This window comes from Mustelus asterias, chromosome 6, assembly GCF_964213995.1.
Source record: "Mustelus asterias chromosome 6, sMusAst1.hap1.1, whole genome shotgun sequence".
NCBI lineage: Eukaryota > Metazoa > Chordata > Chondrichthyes > Carcharhiniformes > Triakidae > Mustelus > Mustelus asterias.
Window position 1 is genome coordinate 140,289,804 of NC_135806.1, and position 25,518 is coordinate 140,315,321.

Below are 25,518 nucleotides of genomic sequence, written 5' to 3' on the forward strand. Positions count from 1 at the left end.
GGGGTGCGTGGGGGGGGGGGGAGGTTGCGTGGGGGGGGTGCGTGGGGGGGTGCGTGGGGGGGGGGTGCATGGGGGCAGCGGGGGGGTGGGGGGGGGGTTCGTGGGGGCCGGGGGGGGTGCGTGGGGGCGGGGGGGGGGGTGTGGGGGCGGGGGGGTGTGTGGGGGCGGGGCGGCGCGTGGGGGGGGGGGGTGCGTGGGGGCGGGGGGGTGCGTGGGGGCGGGGGGGTGCGTGGGGCGGGGGGGTGTGTGGGGGCGGGGGGTGTGTGGGGGTGCGGGGGTGCGTGGGGGCGGGGGGGGTGTGTGGGGGCGGGGGGGGGTGTGGGGCGGGGCGGCGCGTGGGGGCGGGGGGGTGCGTGGGGGCGGGGGGGTGTGTGGGGGCGGGGGGTGCGTGGGGGGGGCGGGGGTGCATGGGGGGTTGCATGGGGGCGGGGGTGCGTGGGGGCGGGGCGGCGCGTGGGGGCGGGGGGGGTGCGTGGGGGCGGGGGGGTGCGTGGGGGCGGGGGGGGTGTGTGGGGGCGGGGGGGGTGTGTGGGGGCGGGGCGGCGCGTGGGGGGGGGGTGCGTGGGGGCGGGGGGGTGCGTGGGGGCGGGGGGTGCGTGGGGGCGGGGGGTGCGTGGGGGCGGGGGGTGTGTGGGGGCGGGGGGGGTGCGGGGGGTGCGTGGGGGCGGGGGGGGTGCGTGGGGGCCGGGGGGTGTGCGTGGGGGCGGGGGGGGGTGTGTGGGGGCGGGGGGGTGTGGGGCGGGGCGGCGCGTGGGGGCGGGGGGGGTGCGTGGGGGCGGGGGGGTGCGTGGGGGCGGGGGGGTGTGTGGGGGCGGGGGGGGCGTGGGGGGGGCGGGGGGTGCATGGGGGGTTGCATGGGGCGGGGGTGCGTGGGGGCGGGGCGGCGCGTGGGGGCGGGGGGTGCGTGGGGGCGGGGGGGTGCGTGGGGGCGGGGGGGTGCGTGGGGGTGCGGGGGGTGCGTGGGGGCGGGGGGGGTGCGTGGGGGCCGGGGGGGGTGCGTGGGGGCGGGGGGGGGTGTGTGGGGGCGGGGGGGGTGCGTGGGGGCGGGGGGGGTGCGTGGGGGCGGGGGGGGTGCGTGGGGGCGGGGGGGTGCGTGGGGGGGGCGGGGGGTGCATGGGGGGGTGCATGGGGGCGTGGGGGCGGGGGGGGCGTGGGGGGGGGTGCGCGTGGGGGCAGGTGGGGCGGCGGGGGGGGGGCGGGGGGGAGGCGGGGGCAGGAAGTGTTTTGGCCAATTTAAAGACAATTTGAGTAAAATGATGCAGGAGACTGCGTATTAAACTACTGTAATTGCATAAGATCTGGTCCAAGCACGGGGATTGGATTTGGAATGACTGACTGTTTTATTGCCCGTGGCTGTGACTGTCTCTGCTCTGAAAACCCTCTATTCAGTAAACAGCTTCACCCAAACAGGGCGGCCTGTGTCTGGCACAACACAGATCTAGGGGCTCGATACGTGACGTACAACAGATACAGATAGATATGTAAAGAGACATTCAGATAGAATAACAGAAAGATGCTTATTTATATAGACAGGCTGGACAAAGATTTATATTGAAATGACAGATAAATTGGTAGATAGGGTACAGGCAAAATTTAATTCCCCAATGACTCTGCTCCGAGAATTGGCAGGGAGATGAGGGGCTGTAGAACGTGGCTGGAGGTGGGGTGTAATGCTGTTATCTCCCCACCCCGTGCCATATTAAACCAGGGTGGAGAAGACTGAATATGACTTCCCCACCCTGAGGCTAATTAAGTCTCGAAAGTGGACAACTCTTTCTGGTTGTATCACAGCTTGGGTATGGCTCCTGTTCTGCCCAAGACTGCAAGAAGCTACAAAGGGTCGTGAACAAAGCCCAGACCATCACCCAAACCAGCCTCCCATCCATGGACTCTGTTTACACTTCCCACTGTCTTGGAGGGACCTGTTCTGGTCGCTACAGTTAAGAAAGCCCACCAACACCTCTATTTTCTCAGAAGGCTGAGGAAATTCAGCATGCCCGCTATGATTCTCACCAACTTTAACAGATACTCCATAGAAAGCATTCTTTCTGGTTGTATCACAGCTTGGTATGGCTCCTGCTCTGCCCAAGATCGCAAGAAACTACAAAGGGTCGTGAATGTAGCCCAATCCATCACGCAAACCAGCTTCCCATCCATTGACTCTGTCTACACTTCCCGCTGCCTCGGAAAAGCAGCCAGCATAATTAAGGACCCCACGCACCCCGGACATTCTGTCTTCCACCTTCTTCCGCTGGGAAAAAGATACAAAAGTCTGAGCTCAAGAACAGCTTCTTCCCTGCTGCCGTCAGACTTTTGAATGGACTTACCTTGCATTAAGTTGATCTTTCTCTACACCCTAGCTATGACTGTAACACTACATTCTGCACTCTCTTCTTTCCTTCTCTATGAACGGTATGCTTTGTCTGTATAGCGCGCAAGAAACAATACTTTGCACTGTATGTTAATACATGTGACAATAATAAATCGAATCAAAATTAGGGGTCTCCTCCCTCTGCCAGTGGTATTCTGCTGGCACCAGTACTGGAGGCTTGGTTTAGCTCAGTTGGCTTGACAGCTGGTTCGTGATGCCACCCCTTCACCCCAAAGCATGCACAACCATGACCCCCCCAACAGCCACCGCCCCCCCACTCCACAACACCCCCCACATAAGGTGAACCCCCCCCCAACGTGGCTCCCCAGAGGGCACTGCCCCAGCCATATCCCTCACCATCCAGGGGTTATACTCACCTCTACACCTGCAACGTGGTCATCACGACTGGTTTCCATTTTTGAAAAGCAGCAGCGAATCATGCCAGGGTAACTTCACGCTGGGCGGGTGGGAGGGTTAGGGTTAGGGTTAGGGTTAGAGTTAGAGTTAGAGTTAGAGTTAAAGTTAAAGTTAGGGTTAGGGTTAGCGTTAGAGTTAGAGTTAGGGTTCGGGTTAGAGTTAGGGTTAGAGTTAGAGTTAGAGTTAGGGTTAGGGTTAGAGTTAGGGTTAGAGTGAGGGTTAAAGTTAGGGTTAGAGTTAGAGTTAGGGTTAGGGTTAGAGTTAGGGTTCGGGTTAGAGTTAGAGTTAGGGTTAGGGTTAGAGTTAGGGTTAGAGTGAGGGTTAGGGTTAGAGTTAGAGTTAGGGTTAGGGTTAGAGTTAGGGTTAGAGTGAGGGTTAGGGTTAGAGTTAGAGTTAGGGTTAGGGTTAGGGTTAGAGTTAGGGTTAGGGTTAGAGTGAGAGTTAGGGTTAGGGTTAGAGTTAGAGTTAGGGTTAGGGTTAGAGTTAGAGTGAGGGTTAGGGTTAGGGTTAGAGTTAGAGTTAGGGTTAGGGTTAGAGTTAGGGTTAGAGTGAGGGTTAAAGTTAGGGTTAGAGTTAGAGTTAGGGTTAGGGTTAGAGTTAGGGTTAGGGTTAGAGTTAGAGTTAGGGTTCGGGTTAGAGTTAGAGTTAGGGTTAGGGTTAGAGTGAGGGTTAGGGTTATGTTAGGTTTGGGTGGAAGTTACAGCATCAAGGCCGGTGAGCAGATGTTAATTTATTGAAGATTATTTTAAAAAGGGCAGGTCACCCGATCAAGTCACGGGTGTGGGTTGAGATCTCGCCCATTATGGCCTCTCGCGGGATTTAGCGGCCATCGCGGGATTTGCGCCCACTGCGAACGGGGCCACTAAATCCTGCCCTCTGGCCACAGAGGCTGTCTGACCTGTTGACCTTGTCCAGAACATTGTTATTATTATATTGCATAGATTAGGTTTGTCATTTCTTGAGTATAAAGGTGGCACAGTGGTTAGCACTGCTGCCTCGCAGCGCCAGGGACCCGGGTTTGATTCCTGGCTTGGGTCACTGTCTGTGTGGAGTTTTCACATTCTCCCCGTGTCTGCGTGGGTTTCCTCTGGGTGCTCCGGTTTCCTCCCACACTCCAAAGATATGTGGGTTAGGTGGGTTAGCCGTGGGAAACACATGGGGTATGGGGGGCTAGGGTGGGGAAGAGGGCCTGGGTGGGATGGTCTTTCGGAGAGGCGGTGCAGACTCGATGGGCCGAAAGGTCTCTTTCTGCGCGGTTAGGAATTTCATTTCCTCATGTAATGGGAAGGGAGTCCGGAACAGGGTGGTTTAAGCTCCAAATGAAGCAGTTCCTCACACAAAGGGGAATGGGAATCTGCATGGCTTTCCCTGGAGAAGCTGACAACTAGAAATTGTTTTTTCTTGGACCAGGGTATTGTGGGTGACGCCACCAAGTCAAATAGCTGGAGCTGAGATAGCAATAAGCCACAATCATGCTGGATTTAGGGTCAGGCTGCAGGGGCTGAATGGCCTCCCTCTGTTCCAATGTTCGAAACAACAGTCATAGAGTCATAGAGGTTTACAGCATGGAAACAGGCCCTTCGGCCCAACTTGTCCATGCCGCCCTTTTTTCTAAACCCCTAAACTAATCCCAATTGCCCGCATTTGGCCCATATCCCTCTATACCCATCATACCCATGTAACTATCTAAACGCTTTTTAAAAGACAAAACTGTACCCGCCTCTACTGCTACCTCTGGCAGCTTGTTCCAGACACTCTCCACCCTCTGTGTGAAAACATTGCCCCTCTGGACACTTTTGTATCTCTCCCCTCTCACCTTAAACCTATGCCCTCTCATTTTAGACTCCCCTACCTTTGGGAAAAGATATTGACTATCTAGCTGATCTGTGCCCCTTATTATTTTATAGACCTCTATAAGATCACCCCTCAGCCTCCTACGCTCCAGAGAAAAAAGTCCCAGTCTATCCACCTCTCCTTATAACCCAAACCATCAAGTCCCTGGTCCCATCCTAGTAAAGTGGCAGAAGGTTACCATGACACTGATAACAAGACAGATGGATCTCGCAATGGCACTGACAGTATTGGAAAAGTCGCTGGAGTGCAAATTAGCTTCACAATTGAATGTAAGTAGCATGGATCGCTGAAATGTAATTCACTTTCCTAACTTTAACAAAACAATCCTTATTCCTCTGTGCCCGAGGGTCTGATGCAAATGATTCTTCAAATAAAGGTCTCATTATAATTTGCAGGCAGGAATTTGTGAATGAAACAAAAAGCACGGAGGCAGCCGCAGCGACAGAGAGGAATCCAAACCCCCAGACGCAGCAATCTGCAGGGTCAGACACTGTCCCCCTACAGGAATGGCCCACAAACACCGATTCCCACACACAAGGCCACAGTTCCACAGGATCAGGCTGACCAAGGTGCAGGCTCTTCCTCCACCATCCCCCCACCCCCCCCCCCCCCCACCACCCCCCACCCCCTCCCCACCACCCCCACCACCCCCTCCCCACCGCCACCCCCTCCCCTCCTCCCCTCCCACACCCACAAATTAAAAAATAAATCATGTGCTGAAGGAAGAGTGGTTTCGGCTCAGCTGGTGAGACTGAGTTTCCACCATGCTTGCGATCAAGGTGCAGTGACCCACCCGAACCAGCGCCGGGCAGGTTTTACAGCTGTGATTGTCTCTTTTACAGTAAGAAGTCTAACAACACCAGGTTAAAGTCCAACAGGTTTATTTGGTAGCAAACGCCACTAGCTTTCGGAACAGGCTGTTCCTTCGTCAGGTGGGTGGGAGTTCTGATCACAAACAGGGCACAAAGACACAAACTCAATTTACATGAATAATGATTGGAATGTGAGTCTTTACAGCTAATCAAGTCTTAAAGGTACAGGCAATGTGAGTGGAGGGAGCATTAAGCACAGGTCAGTGTCAGGGGGATTCGCAGGGTAAATACGTGAGACACACGTGGGAATAGGGCCTGGGTGGGATTGTGGTCGGTGTGGGGCTCGATGGGCCGAATGACCTCCTTTTTTCAGCACTGTAGGGAATCTATGAAACTGCCTGAGTTTTGGAGTCACCAATTCCCCATCCACCCATGGAGGAACATGCAATCGAGGAACAGGGATAGGCCATTCGGCCCTTCAAGCCTGCTCTGCCATTCCGTAAAATCATGGGCGGAATTTTCCGATCTCGCTGAGGTCAATGAACTTTAGAACAGCTGACAGCATTGTACAATCCTGCCCTCTGCCGTAAAACTCCTCCCCATTGGCTGATCTGATTGTAACCCGAACTCCATTTTATTTCCTTTAACTCCCTCATTAGTTACGAATCTACCTGTAACAAGTAAAGACAAAAGGAGTGCAGGAAGTGTTTGTGACCACAAAGCTGCGTTCACTATTAAGCAGCATGGGGGCTTCATTAAGAAATTGGACTGGTTCTTGCTCACAGAAGTGATTCAGGGTCATTGTTAATCTTAAAGTTTATTTATTAGTGTCACAAGTCGGCTTATATTAACACTGCAATGAAGTTATTGTGAAAATCCCCGAGTTGCCACACTCCGGCGCCTGTTCGGGTACACTGAGGGAGAATTTAGCACGGCCAATGCACCTAACCAGCACATCTTTCGGACTGTGGGAGGAAACCGGAGCACCCGGAGGAAACCCACGCAGACATGGGGAGAACATGCAGACTCCACACAGACAGTGACCCAAGCCGAGGATTGAACCCAGGTCCCTGGCGCTGTGAGGTAGCAGCGCTAACCACTGTGCCACCCCATTGGAAGGTCAGTTGGTGAAGAATAGTACTGGAGTCAAACATCACGGAGTCTGACCTGTATCTACAGAGCCAATCGTTACAAGCACACACCTCCTCAGCCAACCATATTGCAGCTTCACTCTGAACCTATTTATACATACCCAAGTCAATTCCAAACTCACGCCCATCACCTGTACATAATTAAACACAAGTAATATACAATTAACAGTTATTACTGTGGCTAGGTGGATTGGATGGGCTGAAGGGAACACTGTGGCTAGGTGGGTTAGATGGGCTGAAGGGAACACTGTGGCTAGGTGGGTTAGATGGGCTGAAGGGAACACTGTGGATAGGTGGGTTAGATGGGCTGAAGGGAACACTGTGGCTAGGTGGGTTAGATGGGCTGAAGGGAACACTGTGGCTAGGTGGGTTAGATGGGCTGAAGGGAACACTGTGGATAGGTGGATTAGATGGGCTGAAGGGAACACTGGCTAGGTGGGTTAGATGGGCTGAAGGGAACACTGTGGATAGGTGGGTTAGATGGGCTGAAGGGAACACTGTGGATAGGTGGGTTAGATGGGCTGAAGGGAACACTGTGGATAGGTGGGTTAGATGGGCTGAAGGGAACACTGTGGATAGGTGGGTTAGATGGGCTGAAGGGAACACTTGATGTCTGAGGTTTGCAATCTGCAGGAATGGTGAGGCAGTTGTGAAAAGGAGAGTTTCAACGAAATGTCACATCCACTTTTCCATCCAGTTTTGAACCACATAAAAGGTGCCAAACTAAGAGACACAGTTCCCTGTTCCCTGGGCCCCAGCTAAGTAGCGGCAATGACAGAGAGATAGTTTGATTGTGCAGTGAGCATGTTAAAAAAACAATAACCCCGAAAGCTGGATTATAGTCAGTCAAATCTGACTTTAAACCATATAAACATACAAATTAGGAACAGGAGTCGGCCACTCAGCCCATCGAGCCTGCTCTGCTATTCAATAAGACCGCACTGATCTGACTGTGGCCTCAACTCCTCATTCTACCCACCCCGGACAACCTTTGACTCTCTCGTTAGCCAAGAACCTATCTGTGGCAGTGTGGCTCCTTAAAGGGGGCGTTCCTTGAGGGTCACGTGGTCGGGCCAGACCCTATGGAGGCAAGAGGCTGAGCCAACCGAGTGTGTTCCGGGTCGGGGAGGATCCTGAGCTAGGGAGGAGAATTATACAGTCGCACAGTTATTCAATCTGACCCTGTCAGTGTGAATACTTATCATTGGCAATAAAGCCTTTGTTCTTTGAACCACATCGAGTCACCCTCGACACTGGCGACGAGGAAATACTTTCAAAGTCCTTGGGGATCACAGCGTACAGTTGTAGGTGGAAGAGACTGGAGCACCGAGAATACAGAGAAGCAAGGCACAGGTCTGTGGCCCACAGACTTACAGCTCAGAGAGAAGTTTAACATTGCTCAATGCCCCAGACACAAAAGGCGGAATCCCCCCGGCCGTTCACACCGGCGGGATTCTCCAGCCGTTCACACCGGCGGGATTCTCCAGCCGTTCACACCGGCGGGATTCTCCAGCCGTTCACACCGGCGGGATTCTCCAGTTCTGCCAGCAGCGCACCCCCGTGCGCGGGTTTCCCGCTGGGCTATGGTGACAGCAATAGTAATTCCCATTAACAGTGGCAGGACCAGAGAATCCCGCTGCTAGCAGACAACGCGCCACCTCCTGCTGGTGGGAAACACACAGTTGGGAGGCCGGAGAATCTCGCCCAAAATCTTTCGGCCAGATGGTTGAATTTTAATCAAAAATCATTTTAAAGCCTGACCCTCAATCCTTACATTGTGATATAAGTTTCATTCAGCAGCCCGGGAGCCAGTCTCAGACTTTGTGGCCAGATTGAGAGAGTTAGCAGAGTGTTGCAAATTCGGCCCAGGTTTAAAAGAAATGTTAAGGGACCGATTGGTCTGTGGTATAAGCAGCCTCATCACACAGAAGAAGTCCCAGGCTGAGACCAAAATCTCTTTAGGAAAAGCTGTGGATTTAACAGAGGTGACGGAATGTACAGAACAGGGTATAAGCGAGGAGCAAGGTGTGCCCAACAAGGTGAACCATTTGTGGCAGCAAAAGGCTGTTGTGAAGATCAGGCTGAGTGTGGACGCAGAAAGCATTCAGGAATACAGCATCAAGTGAAGAAGCTTCTTTTCAGTGTTGGGGGAGAGTACCCCCAACAAGCTTGCAATGTAGAAATTATGTGTGTCTCAGACACAACAGAAAGGGTCATTTATAAGCATTGGTGTAGAGTGAAGCAGAACATGCAAAAAAAACCACAACAGTTAGTTTAACTCCTTTGAAAAAACTGGGTGAGGTGCCCAACAAGGGACCCGTGTCATTTACCCTAAACCAAATCCAACTGAGTAAAGTGCCCCCTATGGAGATAGCGGGCGGCACGGTGGCACAGTGGTTAGCACTGCTGCCTCACATCGCCAAGGACCCGGGTTCGATTCTCAGCTTGGGTCACTGTCTGTGTGGAGTTTGCGCATTCTCCCCGTGTCTGCGTGGGTTTCCTCCGGGTGCTCCGGTTTCCTCCCGCACTCCAAAGATGTGTGGGTGGATTGGCCGTGCTAAATTGCCCCTTAGTGTCAGGGGGACTAGCTAGGGTAAATGCATAGGGTTACGGGGAAAGGACCTGGATGGGATTGTGGTCAGTGCAGACTCGATGGGCTGAATGGCCTCCTTCTGCACTGTAGGGATTCTATAAGAGCCTTGATGGTAGATGGTAGATCTCTTATGAGCGGTGGCTAGTCATCAGGGAGCAGGCAATTCATTACCTTCAGAAAGACCTCCAACATTGAGATTGTGTGAGTCTGGAGCCATATTGTCTATATGTACTGGGGGGACGCTGTAGGCTTTAGAGTCAGCAACAGTTACTGTGTCCTACAAAACCAAATAGCGCAACTACCTGTCTTGGCAATTGAAGGTCATTGACCTTGTTTAATGGGCCATGATTGGCTCAAGCAGATAAAATTCAATTGGTTGGAACTATTAAACCTGGGGAATGGAGATTTTCAGGAATAAATATTCCAAGATTTCCCAGAATGAACTAGGATGGATAAGGGGAGCTAATCCAAAATTGAGATCAATCCAGAGCAACACTGAACTTTTTCCAGGACCGCCCAGTAGCCTCTGCGCTTCATCACAAGGTTCAAGTCGAGTTCAGAAGATTGGAGGATTTAGGTTTTGTGAAGTCTGATCCATTCTCAGAATGGACAACACCCATAGTCCCTCACCTCAAACTGTGAGACCGTGTGGGGATCAGTGATTAGACTGAATGCGCAGCTAATAACGATTCAATCGCAGCTTCCAAAAGGGAATTGGATAAATACGCAAAAGAGAAAATATTGTCGGGTTTTGGGCAAAGAGTGGGGCTTGTCGCATTAACTGGGTTGCTGTTGAGAAGAGCCAGTGTAGAACCGATGGGCTGAACTGCCTCTAACTGTGTTGAACTATTTTATGATTCAATGAAGGAAGGGGCTGCGTAAAAGGGCATTTTCACACTGGTGTAGAAGTATAAGCACATTGTGTCTATGAGTCGAATACACTCCAGGAGCCCATCTAATAAACACTGTCTGAAACCTGGTCTAGTGTCTGGTCACAGTCTCAGAGAGCAAGGCTCCAGTGTCTGGTCACAGTCTCACAGGGCAAGGCCCCAGTGTCTGGTCACAGTCTCAGAGGACAAGGCTCCAGTGTCTGGTTACAGTCTCAAAGAGCAAGCCCCCAGTGTCTGGTCACAGTCTCACAGGGCAAGGCCCCAGTGTCTGGTCACAGTCTCACAGGGCAAGGCCCCAGTGTCTGGTCACAGTCTCAGAGGACAAGGCTCCAGTGTCTGGTTACAGTCTCAAAGAGCAAGCCCCCAGTGTCTGGTCACAGTCTCAGAGGGCAAGGCCCCAGTGTCTGAAAATCCACCCTCACCACCATCTCCCCCTCAAACATCATCACCTCTCCATCAAAGGAAGGTGATGGTACTACTCAGAGCGTGATCCAGAGCTCCAAGCGAATGCTCTGGAGATCAGAGTGACCTAACATGGCAACTGGTGCCATTCAAATTTAATTATTATAGTCATAGAGTCATAGAGGTTCACCGCATGGAAACAGGCCCTTCAGCCCAACTTGTCCATGCCGCCCTTTTTTTTTAACCATTAAGCTAGTCCTAATTGTCCACGTTTGGCCCATATCCCTCTATACCCATCTTACCCATGTACCTGTCTAAATGCTTTTTAAAAGACAAAATTGTACCCGCCTCTACTACTACCTCTGGCAGCTCGTTCCAGAAGCTCACCACCCTCTGAGTGAAAAAATTGTCTCTCTGGACCTTTTGTATCTCTCCCCTCTCACGTTAAACCTATGCCCTCTAATTTTAGACTCCCCTACCTTTGGGAAGAGATGTTGACTATGATCTACCTGATCTATACCTCTCATTATTTTATAGACCTCTATGAGATCACCCCTAAGTCTCCTACAATCCAGAGGAAAAAAGTCCCAATCTATCCAGCCTCTCCATATAACTCAAACCATCAAGTCCCAGTAGCATCATAGTAAATCTTCTCTGCACCACCAGAAATCTGGTGGCCTTGAAAGCTATTCTGTGTAAGGGTGACCATGAACGTGTTGTAAAAACCCATCTGGGTCACTAATGTCCTTTAGGGAAGGAAATCTGCCATCCTTACCCGGTCTGGCCTACATGTGACTCCAGGGCCACAGCAATGTGGTTGATTTGTAACTGCTCTGAAGAGGATGTGGGGATGGGTAACTAATGCCCGTGGGTAACCCACACCCCCTGTAAGTGAACTTGGCCCCTTGTAACAAACGTTAGCTCGGAAATAATTCAGAATCTACAAAGAATTCAAGGACTCAAGGCCCATCAGTCTTCACACATTAGGTTTAGCTACTGAATAATTCATCCCCAGTGATTGCATTTTTCATAATAACATTTGCATATTCTATTTAATGTAGGAACATCCAATATGTATGATTGAATATGACCTGTGCATATTTACTCATAAGATGCATCATCCATTATTTAGTGCTCCTGAGATTGGTGTAATGACAGTTCCTGTTACTAACGGAGAATATATTCCATTCTCCATTAACTCAACTCCGCCCAAAACGAGATTCCCCCAACAGCAGATAAATCAATCGCAGAGATTTTCTCAAGTCTGAAATATGTAAACACATTCACCCCTCTCAGGATTGAGCAGACTTTTAAACATGAGGATAAAACGGGCACTGATGAAGAGCTGAACTTCTGAAGAGTTTATCTTTGAAGGTATCTGATCAGAATTGATTCAGTTAGCTGATTTGGCTTCATGTCTGTCACATAACAACGTTTTCTTCAGAATTAATTTAGCGGCTGGGATGTTCTGAGGAGGTGAATGGTGCTGTGTCAGCCTAAACTCTCCTTTGTACACATCATGTCTTCTTCACTAATGTACAATCAAAGAGTCACACATCACTAAACGAGGCCATTCATCCCATTAGGCCTGTACTGACACTTTGAATCGAGCTATCTAATTAGTTCCACTCCACTGCTTTTTCCCATAGCTCTGTGTTCTCTCTGCGAGTATTCCTATTTAGAAGGTCACTATTGAATCTGCTTCCGTTCAGGAAGATCATTGTGGAAAAAAAACTCCATGTGCAGGATTTTCCGGCCTTGCACGTCCCGAAACCGTAAAACCCCGCCCGAGCTCAATGGACTTTTCCATTGTCCGCCTCTCACTCGCTCCGATTCCCGTGGCGGGTGGGATGGCAAAATTCCGGTCCATTTCTCCCCTTTTTTGCCAACTATTATCTTCAGTGTTCGATGAACTTAAATCGTGCTAGAAGCCATGATCGACTTGGTACTCGATGGTCGGAATGTCCCAGCCATTCATGCCGGTGGGATTTTCCCACCCCGCTGCAGTGAACAAGGATGTAGCTGGGCGTCAAATTCTCCGACCTCGCTGCAGTGGGACCGTGCCGGTAAGATCATACCCAATAACTTTAACATTGATGTAACAGCCCTAAAAGAGACCATTCTAGCTGAGGGCAGATCACGGAAAGAAAAATGTCATAGTCCAGATTTTCACTCCCGGATCAGATGTGGAGAGACGGGAGAATTTCCAGCTCCGTAAACCCAACCTGGCTGCCTGGACTTCGGATTTTGGGTCCGGGGTGGGGGGGAATGGGTGGGATTAAAAGTCAGTGCAGGCGACTTGGTGAGAACTGAGGAGGGGATGCTGGGTATGGAGACAAACCGGGCAGATCTACCTCAGGGTCAGCGCAGCAATTAAATAACATTTTTTAGTTATTCATTCACAGAATGTGGGCATCGCTGACTAGACCAGCATTTATTGCCCATCTCTATTTGTCCTTCAGAAGGTGGTGGTGAGCTGCCTTCTGGAACCGCTGCACTCTCTGTGGTGTATGTACACCCACAGTGCTGTTAGGGAGGGAGTTCCAGGATTTTGACCCAGTGACAGTGAAGGAACAGTGATATATTTCCAAGTCCGGATGGTGAGTGGTTTGGAGGGTAACTTGCAGGTGGTGGTGTTGCCAGCTATCTGCTGCCCTTGTCCTTCTAGATTGTTGAGGTCGCATATTTGGAAAGTGCTGTCGAAGGAGTCTTGTTGAGTTCCCACCGTGTATCTTGTAGATGGTACTTCACACGGCTGTCACTGTGCGTTGGTGGTGGAGGGATTGAAAGTTTGTGGAAAGGGTACCAATCAAGCGGGGCTGCTTTGTCCTGGAGCTTCTTGAGAGTTGTTGGAGCTGCACCATCCAGGCAAGTGGAGATTATTCCATCACACTCCTGACTTGTGCCTTGTAGATGGTGGACAGGCTTTGGAGAGTCAGGATGTGAGTTACTCACAGCAGGATCCCTATCCTCTGACCTGCTCTGGGAGCCATGATGTGGAGATGCCGGTGCTGGACTGGGGTGAGCACAGTAAGAAGTCTCACAACACCAGGGTAAAGTCCAACAGGTTTATTTGGCAGCATGAGCTTCCAGAGCGTTGCTCCTTCATCAGGTGAGTGAAGAGCTGCGTTCACTAAACAGGGCATATACAGACACAAACTAAATTTACAGGATAATGGTTGAAATGCGAGTCTTTACAGGTAATGAAGTCTTAAAGGTGCAGGCAATGTGAGTGGAGAGGGGGTTAAGCACAGGTTAAAGAGGTGTGTATCGTCTCCAGCCAGGACAGCTAGTGAGATTTTGCAAGCCCAGGCAAATTGTGGGGATTACAGATAGTGTGACATGAACCCAATATCCCGGTTGAGGCCGTCCTCATGTGTGCGGAACTTGGCTATCAGTCTTTGCTCAGCGATTCTGCGTTGTCGTGTGTCGTGAAGGCCGCCTTGGAGAACGCTTACCCGAAGATCAGAGGCTGAACGCCCGTGACCGCTGAAGTGCTCCCCGACTGGAAGGGAACAGTCCTGCCTGGTGACTGTCGAGCGGTGTTCATTCATCCGTTGTCGCAGCGTCTGCATGGTCTCCCCAATGTACCATGCCTCGGGACATCCTTTCCTGCAGCGTATCAAGGAGACAACGTTGGCCGAGTTGCAAGAGTAGGTACCGTGTACCTGGTGGATGGTGTTCTCACATGAGATGATGGCATCCGTGTCGATGATCCGGCACGTCCTGCAGAGGTTGCTGTGGCAGGGTTGTGTGGTGTCATGGTCACTGTTCTCCTGAAGGCTGGGTAGTTTGCTGCGGACAATGGTCTATTTGAGGTTGTGCGGTTGTTTGAAGACAAGAAGTGGGGGTGTGGGGATGGCCTTGGCGAGATGTTCATCGTCATCAATGACATGTTGAAGGCTCCGGAGAAGATGTCGTACTTTCTCCGCTCCAGGGAAGTACTGGGCGACGAAGGGTACTCTGTGCACCGTGTCCTGTGTTTGTCTTCTGAGGAGGTCGGTGCGGTTTTTCGCTGTGGCGCGTTGGAACTGTCGACCAATGAGTCGAGCGCCATATCCTGTTCTTATGAGGGCATCTTTCAGCGTCTGGAGGTGTCTGTTGCGATCCTCCTCATCCGAGCAGATCCTGTGTATACGGAGGGCTTGTCCGTAGGGGATGACTTCTTTAACGTGTTTAGGGTGGAAGCTGGAGAAGTGGAGCATCGTGAGGTTATCCATGGGCTTGCGGTACAGTGAAGTGCTGAGGTAACCATCCTTGATGGAGATGCGTGTGTCCAAGAACGCAACCGATTCCGGAGAGTAGTCCATGGTGAGTCTGATGGTGGGATGGAACTTGTTGATGTCATCATAGAGTTGTTTCAGTGATTGTTCACTTCAGCAGTCATGGGCATTCAGCCTATGATCTTGGGTAAGCGTTCACCAAGGCGGCCTTCACGACACACGACAACTGCTTCAGTATCTGAGGAGTCACGATTAGTGCTGAACATTGTGCAATCATCGGCGAACATCCCTGCATCTGACCTTCTGACCTGCCACACTGACTTTATGACCTAGGCATTCCCCTGGTCCTCTGGATGACAATGCAGCGACATTATTTCTACACCACTCTTGCCTCTCAAAGGGAATAAGCTTGATTCTCACTGGACCAGGATTGACTGATGGGGAAATGTTTTTAAAACTGAGGCTCTTCACTTTTTGAATAATGGTGATTGGAACTTCCAGAGAAACATAAGAAAGTCACTGAAATAACAAAATCATTCTCTTGAATCTAATTTTTTTCCTTTAATTTTGTCTCCTGCATTCACTGCTCCCAATGTGCTTTCCTCTACATTGGGGAGACTAAACGCAGACTGGGTGACCGCTTTGTGAGACACCTTTACCCAGTCCGCAAGCAAGACCCCAACTTTCCGGTTGCGTGCCAGTTTAACTTGGCATCTTGCTCTCATGCCCACATGCCCGTTCTTGGCCTATTGCAATGTACCATTGAATCATAGAATCCGTACACTACAGAAGTAGACCCACACATTTACCCTGCTAATCCCCCTATACTAGGGCCAATTAACCTAACCTGCACATCTTTGGAGTGTGGGAGGAAACCGGAGCACCCGGAGGAAACACGGGGAGAATGTGCAGACTCCACACAGACAGTGACCCAAGCCGGGAATTGAACCTGGGTCCCTGGCGCTGTGAGGCAGCAGTGCTAATCACTGTGCCACCGAGCCATACTAGTGAAGCCCGGCACTAACTGGAGGAGCAGCCTCATCTTCTGATTGGGCACTGCACAGCCCTCAGGACTCAACACTGAGTTCAACAACGTTAGCCTGTCAACTCTCTCCTCTATCATAAAGCCCTTTTTCAAAAAGTGTCCCAAATGTGTGTTGTCTCAGTGCAATCCCCCTCCCCCACACCAGGCCATTATCCATAGAATCCTACAGTGCAGAAGGCCATTTGGTCCATTGAGTCTGCACCTACCACAATCCCACCGAGGCCCTATTCCCGTAACCCCACATATTTACCCTGCTAATCTCTGACACTAATGGACAATTTAGCATGGCTAATCCACCTAACCTGCATATCTTTGGACTGTGGGAGGAAACCCATGCAGACACGGGGAGAATGTGCAAACTCCACACAGACAGTGACCCGAGACCAGAATTGAATCTGGGTCTCTGGTGCTGTGAGGCAGCCGTGCTGACCACTGTGCCATTGTGCTTTCTGTGCTTGAGAAGGATGTCCATTCAAACCCTTCTTTAGGATTTAAACACGCTGCCAGTGGATATAACTAGTTGGGTCGATAAAGGGGAACCAGTAGATGAAGCTTACCTGGATTTTCGGGGGCGGCATGTTAGCACAGTGGTTAGCATTGCTGCCTCACAGCACCAGGGACCGGGTTCGATTCCCAGCTTGGCTCACTGTCCATGCGGAGTCTGCATGTTCTCCCTGTGTCTGCGTGGGTTTCCTCCGGGTGCTCCGGTTTCCTCCCACAGTCTGAAAGACGTGCTGGTTAGAGTGCATTGGCCGTGCTAAATTATCCCTCAGTGTACCCGAACAGGCACCGGAGTGTGGCAACTAAAAGTTTATTTATTTATTAGTCACAGGTAAGGCTGACAGTAACACTGCAATGAAGTTACTGTGATAATCCCCTAGTCGCCACAGTCCGGCACCTGTTCGGGTCAATGCACCTAACCAGCACGTCTTTCAGAATGTGGGAGGAAACCGGAGCACCCGGAGGAAACCCACACAGACACGAGGAGAATGTGCAGTCTCCACACGGATAGTGACCCAAGCCGGGAATCGAACCCGGGTCTCTGGCACTGTGAGGCAGCAGTGCTAACCACTGTGCTACCGCGCCGCCCCAGGGAACTAGGGGATTTTCACACTGCAATGAAGTTACTGTGAAAATCCCCTAGTCGCAACACTCTGGTACCTGTTCGGGTACACTGAGGGAGAATTTAGCATGGCCAATGCACCCAGCCAGCACGTCTTTTGGACTCTCAGACTAATAGGATCTGGATAAAAGATCCCGTCAGGCGGATCAGCAGAGCAGCGGGTTTTGCAAATGCCCTGACCAGCAATTATTCCTCAAGCAACAACATCAAAAATAGATTAACAGCTTTTTATCTCACTCGCTGTTTGTGGGATCTTGCTGTGTGAAAATTTGCTGCCGGGATCACTGAAAGAACACCAGGGCCATAAATACACACGTGAGTATAGGTGTGAACAGTTTCTCGCACCAGCGCTCTATGATGGACAGCAGAATGCTACACTCAGTAATTAACCGTACATCCCACTCTTTACAACACTGAATTCTATTAGAGATTCCACTCTCAGTGCAGACACAGCTCAAAACATGAATCTTTCATTACTATAAGGACACCAGCCTTTGCTCCCTGAATTCAAAGTAATTGGAATCGCTTCCTACTTGTGTATTTTAATTAGTTTAGATTTTATATTCATTATTTTCTTCATGTTTTATCAGGTCTGTCAGACAATTAGAGAGACCCTCCTAACCACATGTTTCTCCACAAGAACATCTCTCCTCAATTCTGCCGTGTTCTGATCCATCCATCACTGGAAGGGCTCGAAGGTGCGACAAATACAAGATCACCATCTTGGAATCCCCCTACTGTCAACACCCTGGGGGTTACCATTGACCAGAAACTGAACTGGACTCGCCATATAAATATTGTGACCACAAGAGCAGGTCAAAGTCTGGGAATCCTGCGGTGAGTAACTCACCTCCCGACTCCCCCAGATCCTGTCCACCATCTACAAGGCACAAGTCGGGAGGGTGATGGAACACTCCCCACTTGTCTGGATGGGTGCAGCTCCAACAACACTCAAGAAGTTCAACACCATGGGGCGGTACGGCGGTGGCACAGTCGTTAGCACTGCTGCCTCATAGCGCCAGGGACCTAGGTTCGATTCCCGGCTTGGGCCACTGTCTGTGTGGAGTCTGCACGTTCTCCCCGTGTCTGCGTGGGTTTCCTCCAGGTGCTCCGATTTCCTCTATTAAATTAACCCCCTCCTATCTGAAACCACGTACAGGGCTACAAAGAGAAGCTGGGGAAGTGGCACTTTGTGAGTTGCTCCTTCTAAGGGTCAGCACAGACAGGCTGGCTGAGTGGCCTCCTTCTGTACTGTAACCATTCTCTGATTCTATCAAAAAAAATCTGGTATCAGTAAATATGACCACAAGGTTGTTGCATTTTTGTAAAAACCCATCTGGTTCACTGATGTCCTTTAGGGAAGGAAATCTGCCGTCCTTACCCGGTCTGGCCTACTTGTGACTCCAGAGCCACAGCAATGTGGTTAACTCTGAGCTGCCCTCCATGCTCCCATTCAGTCAGATATTATTCCTGGCCTCTGCACTATCCCCCACTGGTTCATTGTTAATACAAATTTAAGATTCCAACGTGGCTCCAGAGTGACACATGCTTGTGAGCTGTGCCCAGCATACCCTCTAATTCTATCTTTTACTCTCATCCTATGCTTCTAAAACTGTATTCTAACTCTTTAAAACTCGGTAACACCCTAGCTATGACTGTAACACTACATTCTGCACTCTCTCCTTTCCTTCTCTATGAACGGTACGCTTTGTCTGTATAGCGTGGAAGAAACAATACTTTTCACCATATACTAATACATGTGACAATAATAAATCAAATCAAATCAAATGATGAAGAATCTGCAGATATATTTGCCTCGGTTGCAACATTGATTTAAAAGTAGGTGAGTTTTTCCAACATTTATCCCTCAACCAACTCCAGTAAAAACTAATAGAATCCTAGAAGCCCTACAGTGCAGAAAGAGGCCATTCAGCCCATTGAGTCTGTACTGACTCTTCATCGGAGCAACTTTTCAGGCCCAACCACCCTGATCTAACCCTCAAACCGCACACATTCACCCCGCTAATCCCCTAACCTGCATATCTTTGGACACTAGGGACAATTTAGCACAGCCAATCCACCAAACCTGCACATCTTTGGAATGTGGGAGGAAACTGGGGCACCCGGAGGAAACCCACGCAGACACAGGGAGAACGTGCAGACTCCACACAGACAGTGACCTAAGGCTGGGAATCGAACCCGGGTCCCTGGCGCTGTGAGGCAGCAGTGCTAACCACTGTGCCACCGTGCCGCCCACACAGTGGGCCCACTTCTGTGGGACTTGAACCCGGAGCTTCAGAGATAGCAACTCTCTCCCCGAAACTACAAGACCTTCTCACCAAAGGCCACACACAAAGAAGTACTTAATCAGCTGTAAGTTGGGTTAGGTTATGGTGGTGAAGGTGCTATATAAATGTACATTTTATCCTCCCTCCGTGTAGCTGCAATGTTCCATCCTCAGAAACCTCTCCGCAATCCGAGAGGCAGAACATGAAACAAAAGGAGAACCAGCAGGAGGAAGAAATAAAAGGCGGTGATTTTTCAAAGCTCTGCAAGGGGCCTGCCGCTCTGTACACTCGGACTGAACAAAACCTGAGCTATTTCACAGTTTAATATTCCCCCAGCCTCTCTCCTGGAGCCTTGATTGCAAAAACTGCAAAATAATTCCAAAGTGAACCATTCCTGAGCAGCTGTGTGGCACTCTCGCCTTGAGTCAGAATGTCACACCGAGTGAGTGCTGCACTGTTGGAGGTGCCATCCTTTCAGATGAAACGTTAACCATGGCCCTCTGTACTTCCGTGAAAATAAAGCTACCATTTGGAAGGAGAGCAGGAGAATTCTCCCTGTGTCTTGCTCTCTGTTTATCCCTCAATCAACATCACTGAAAGACAGGAACATAGCCATTTGGGGCAGGAGTAGGCCATTAAGTGAAGATGGTGGCAGTGAGGTAATGTCACTAGACTAATGATTCAGGTGGCAGTGGGTTTAAATCCCACCACGGTTAAATTCAATTCATAAAATCTGGAATTGAAAGCTAGTCTCAGCAACAGTGACCATGAAACTATTGCCGATTGTTGGAAAATCCCCACCTGGTTCACTGATGTCCTTTAGGGAAGGAAATCTGCCGTCCTTACCTGGTCTGGCCTACATGTGACTCCAGAGCCACAGCAATGTGGTTGACTCTGAACTGCCCTCTGAAATTGCCGAGCAAGACACAACCTTGGTGGGTCGGATTTCAAACAATGACGAGACAGAGTACAGGAATGAGATAGAGAATCTGGTGAACTGGTGCGGCAACAATAATCTCTCCCTCAATGTCAACAAAACAAAGAGATTGTCATCGACTTCAGGAAGTGTAAAGGGGAACATGCCCCTGTCTACACCAATCGGGATGAAGTAGAAAGCATCAAGAGCTTCAAGTTTTTAGGTGTCCAGATCACCAACAATCTGTCCGGGTCCTCCCATGCCGACACTATAGTTAAGAAAGCCCACCAACACCTCTACCTTCTCAGAAGACTAAGGGAATTTGGCATGTCAGCTATGACTCTCATCAACTTTTACAGATGCACCATAGAAAGCGTTCTTTCTGGTTGCATCACAGCTTGGTATGGCTCCTGTTCTGCCCAAGACCGCAAGGAACTACAAAAGGTCATGAATGTAGCCCAATCCATTACACAAACCAGCCTCCCATCCATTGACTCTGTCTACACTTCCCGCTGCCTCGGAAAAGCAGGCAGCATAATTAAGGACCCCACGCACCCCGGACATTCTCTCTTCCACCTCCTTCTGTCGGGAAAAAGATACAAAAGTCTGAGGTCACATACCAACCGACTCAAGAACAGCTTCTCCCCTGCTGCTGTCAGACTTTTGAATGGACCTACCTTACATTAAGTTGATCTTTCTTTATTCTCTAGCTATGACTGTAACACTACATTCTGCACTCTCTCCTTTCCTTCTCTATGAACAGTATGTTTTGTCTATATAGCGCGCAAGAAACAATACTTTTCACTGTATGTTAATACATGTGACAATAATAAATCAAATCAGATCAAATCAAATCAAAGGGAAGGAAATCTGCCATCCTTACCTGGTCTGGCCTACATGTGACTCCAGAGCCACAGCAATGTGGTTGACTCTTAGCTGCCTCTGAAATGGGCGAGCGAGACACTCAATTCAAGAGTAATTAGGGATGAGCAACAAGTGTTGGCCCAGCCAGGACGCCCGTGTCCCATGAAAGATGGGATACAGATAGCCTAAGTGGGTGGACGAGGGTCTGGCAGATGGAGTACAATGTTGGTAAATGTGAGGTCATCCATTTTGGTAGGAACAACAGCAAAATGGACTCTTATTTACATGGTAAAAAATTGCAGCATGCTGCTGTGCAGAGGGACCTGGGTGTCCTGTGCAGGAATCTTGGTTTGCAGATGCAGCAGGTAATTAAGAAGGCAAATGGAATTCTGTCCTTCATTGCTGGAGGGATGGAGTTTAAAAACAGCGAGATTATGTTGCAGCTGTATAAGGTGCTGGTGAGGCCACACCTGGAGTACTGTGTACAGTTTTGGTCTCCTTACTTGAGAAAGGATATACTGGCACTGGAGGGGGAGCAGAGGAGATTCACTAGGTTGATTCTGGAGTTGAGAGGGTTGGCTTATGAGGAGAGACTGAGTGGACTGGGGCTATACTCATTGGAATTCAGAAGAATGAGGGGAGATCTTATAGAAACATATAAGATTATGAAGGGAATAGATAAGATAGAAGCAGCAAAGTTGCTTCCACTGGCGGGTGAAACTAGAACTAGGGGGCATAGCCTCAAAATAAGGGGAAGCAGATTTAGGACTGAGTTGAGGAGGAACTTCTTCACATAAAGGGTTGTGAATCTGTGGAATTCCCTGCCCTGTGAAGCAGTTGAGGCTACCTCGTTGAATGTTTTTAAGGCAAGGATAGATAAATTTTTGAACAGTAAAGGAATTAAGGGTTATGGTGAGCGGGCGGGTAAGGGGAGCTGAGCCCACGAAAAGATCAGCCATGATCTTATTGAATGGCGGAGCAGGCTCGAGGGGCAAGATGGCCTACTCCTGCTTCTGGTTCTTATGTTCTTATGAAAGAATAAAGAAAGTCCCGGCCCTCAAGCCACTCAGTAAGACCATGGCTCATCTGATTGTGGCCTTCAGCCCATTTTCCTGTCTGTCCCCCCCCGAACCTTTGTCCCCCTTGTTGATCAAAACTTGGCCTTGGATATATTCACTGACTCCAGCCTCCACTGCTGCCTGGCGAAGAGGATTCCAAACTCCAGCAGACCTCCAAGAGTAACAATGGTGGAGTTTTCCAGCACTTCCCACCCCCACGGGTTCTTCTTGTCCTGCCAAAGTTGACCTTTGACATGGTTTCCATGAATACTGCACTGGTGGGCAATGTAAGTCGCTGTGGCCTTTGGTGGGATGGGTAGATCTGCTCCGTCATTGGGGGGGTTGGGGGAGGGGGGTGTGTGTGTGTGGGGGGTGGTAACTAGGCAAATCCCCCCAATATTTCTTGGCTAGAATTTTCTGACTGTTCATGCTGGCGGGATTCTCCAGTCCCGCTGCAGTCATCAGAGATTTGGCTGAACGCCAAATTCTCTGTCCTCGGTAGCAGCGTCAGTGGGGCGTGAAACCGCCGGAGAATTCAGACCCTTATCTCAGTTTCTAAAGCTGATTATCCGGGCATCATCACATTGATGCTTGTGGGATCTTGCTGTGCACAATTTAACTGCTACCTTTTCCTATAATCCGGCATGGATTAATCTTCGAAAAGTGCTGAATTGGCTGCAAAGAGCATTGAGACTACCCGTCGGGAATGGTATCATATCAATGCCACTTTTATCTTTGGTCCTTTGGGATAATAAGAGTGGCCTCTCAGTGCGATGCAGATTAGATAGTGACGGTCAGCATCTGCAGTCAGCCTCCCTCAACCTCCACCTCGGGCAGCCACTCGACAATGATACCACACTTCAGGCAGAGAGCCTGACAGGCCATCATTAAAAGGGACCCACAGGTACCACGGTGACTCAGTGTGTTTGGTTTCTGCTATCTCTGCCTGTGTGAAGTGCATGGAGAGGATGGTTGTCAGGGTTGAGATTTCCACTTTGTATTTTCGAGACATACTGCACCTAATGTGCAAGTACCATGTCTTTGGAAGAGTTTCCAATTAGTCCCACTCTCCATCCTCTTTCTCCAAGGACCTGCAGGTCTCCCTGTTTGAGTATTTATCCATTCCCTTTGGTGAAATGCACCCGTGTCTTCAGTCAGCGCTGACTCAGCCTGCCACAGGAATCGTCATGCGTGGACCAAATATTTGGCAGACCATTTAGAGATATATTGGCCTCAGGAGGGAATTTCCGGTCTTGGGGCAGGTGCTGCCAGAAATCCCACCCTCATGGTCAAACCCTCGGTTACTGAAATAAAAATAGCCCTGTCTGATTGACACTTTTACCCAGGAACAGTGAGACTTCTTCTGAACTCCCTCTTGGATTTCTTGGTGACTCTCATATACTGACCGCCTCTAGTTGTACTCTGGCCCACTCTGCTCCCTCCACAGCACCTTCTATACCCACAACCACTGCCACCTAGAAGGACAAGGGCAGCAGTAACATGGAAACACCACCACCTGGAGATTCCCCTCACTCACCATCCTGACTTGGAAATATATCGCCGTTCCTTCACTGTCGCTGGGTCCTCCCTAACAGCACTGAGGGTGTACCTACACCACATGGACTGCAGCGGTTCAAAAAGGCAGCTCACCCCCACCTTCTCAAGGGGCAATTAGGGATGGGCAATAAAATCTGGTCTTGCCAGTGACGTCCACATCCTGTAAATTAATAAAAAAGGAAACATTCTCCCAGCGTCCATTCCATCAACCTTCCAGAATTTTAAAGACCTCATTAAGATCAACCCTCAGCCTTCCTTTTTCAAGAGAGAAGGGATCCAGTTGTCAACCCTTTCCTGAAGTATATATACCCAAACATTCCTGGGATCATCCTTGTAAATCTTCGCTGCAATGTCTCCAATGCCTCTATATCTTTTTTATTACAATGGTGAGTATAACTGCACACAATGCTCGAAGTGTGGTCGAACCAAGATTTAATAGTTTCAGCGTAACTTTCCCCCACTTTTCAATTCAATCCCTCCAGCAATGAAGCCCCACGCTTGGTTTGCTTTTTTATGTTTTCACTAACTTTCAGTTCCTGCAATGATGACTAGTCTAAAACTAGAGGGCGTAGGTTTAAGGTTAGAGGGGAGAGATACAAAAGGGTCCAGAGGGGCAATTTTTTCACTCAGAGCTTTGTGAGTGTCCGGGACAAGTGTCTGGAAAATTCGACTTGAAGATGCAGATTTTAAAATTATTGTTTGAAATGGGAGGTAAAGAGAGAAAAAGTTTCATTTTTATGGCCCATTTTACACAAACACAAGACATCTTAAAGTCCTTTTGAAGTGTAGTTACTATCGTGATGTAGCAAACCCATTTGCGTACAGCAAATCTTCACAAAGAGTTAATGGCCCCGTAATCTGCTTTTGGGTGTTGGGTGAAGGACAAATATTGGGCAGAGCTCTGGAGAGACGTCCCCTAGTCTTCTTTCAAAAGTAACTTGGAACTTTTTTGTTCTTCTTCAAATAGAAGGTGGGGCTTTGTCTCAACATTTTATCTGAGATACATTCGACAGTGCAGCACTCCCTCTGTACTGTACTGGAATGTCAGCTTCCATTCTGCACTAATGCCTTTGGAGTGTGTTCTCTGATTGCCCCTGAGAATGACAGCCACTGAGCCACAAGCTGGCACCACTGGGGAGGTTCAGAGCAATGGAATTCCAAGAGACTGGAAGGAATGGGAGACAGATAACGCTGTTTGTCTATTGTAATTAAATTCTTGTGAATCAACATATCTACATAGTTACTGTGTGCTTTCTAACCAATGCCTCTACTTTCTCAGAGAACTAAGGAAATTTGGCATGTCAGCTACGACTCTCACTAACATTTACATAGAAAGCATTCTTTCTGGTTGTATCACAGCTTGGTATGGCTCCTGCTCTGTCCAAGACTGCAAGGAACGACAAAAGGTCGTGAATGTAGCCCAATCCATCACACAAACCATCGTCCCATCCATTGACTTTGTCTACACTTCCCACTGCCTCGGCAAAGCATCCAGCATAATTAAGGACCCCACGCACCCCGGACATTCTCTCTTCCACCTTCTCCCATCGGAAAAAAGATATAGACGTCTGAGGACACGTACCAACCGACTCAAGAACAGCTTCTTCCCTGCTGCTGTCAGACCTTTGAATGGACCTACCTTGCATTCAGTTGATCTTTCTCTACACCCTAGCTATGACTGTAACACGACATTCTGCACTCTCCTTCTCTATGAACGGTATGCTTTGTCTGTATAGCGCGCAAGAAACAATACTTTTCACTGTATGTTAATACATGCGACAATAATAAATCAAATCAAAATCAAATCAGTACTGATGATAGCTCCTCACTAATAGGAAGGCAGATTATTACTTGAATGGGTGTAAATTGAGAAAGGTGGATACTCAACGAGACCTTGGCGCCCTTGTGCATCAGTTGCTGAAAGTAAGCGTGCAGGTACAGCAGGCAGTAAAGA

At 49.7% G+C, this 25,518-nt stretch overlaps 2 protein-coding genes across 2 annotated transcripts in view; one reads left to right on the plus strand and one right to left on the minus strand.

Moving 5' to 3' along the window:
* The window catches only part of LOC144495190 (uncharacterized), a 984,403-nt gene that overhangs the window by 457,503 nt on the left and 501,382 nt on the right, over positions 1-25,518 (plus strand). The window lies entirely within an intron of this gene.
* tmem8b (transmembrane protein 8B) overlaps positions 1-25,518 on the minus strand; it is a 171,320-nt gene that overhangs the window by 36,203 nt on the left and 109,599 nt on the right. Inside the window, exon 6 of the mRNA XM_078215294.1 lies at positions 6,707-6,736. Within this exon, the coding sequence (XP_078071420.1) occupies positions 6,707-6,736 (30 nt within the window). The remainder of the gene's footprint in view (positions 1-6,706; positions 6,737-25,518) is intronic.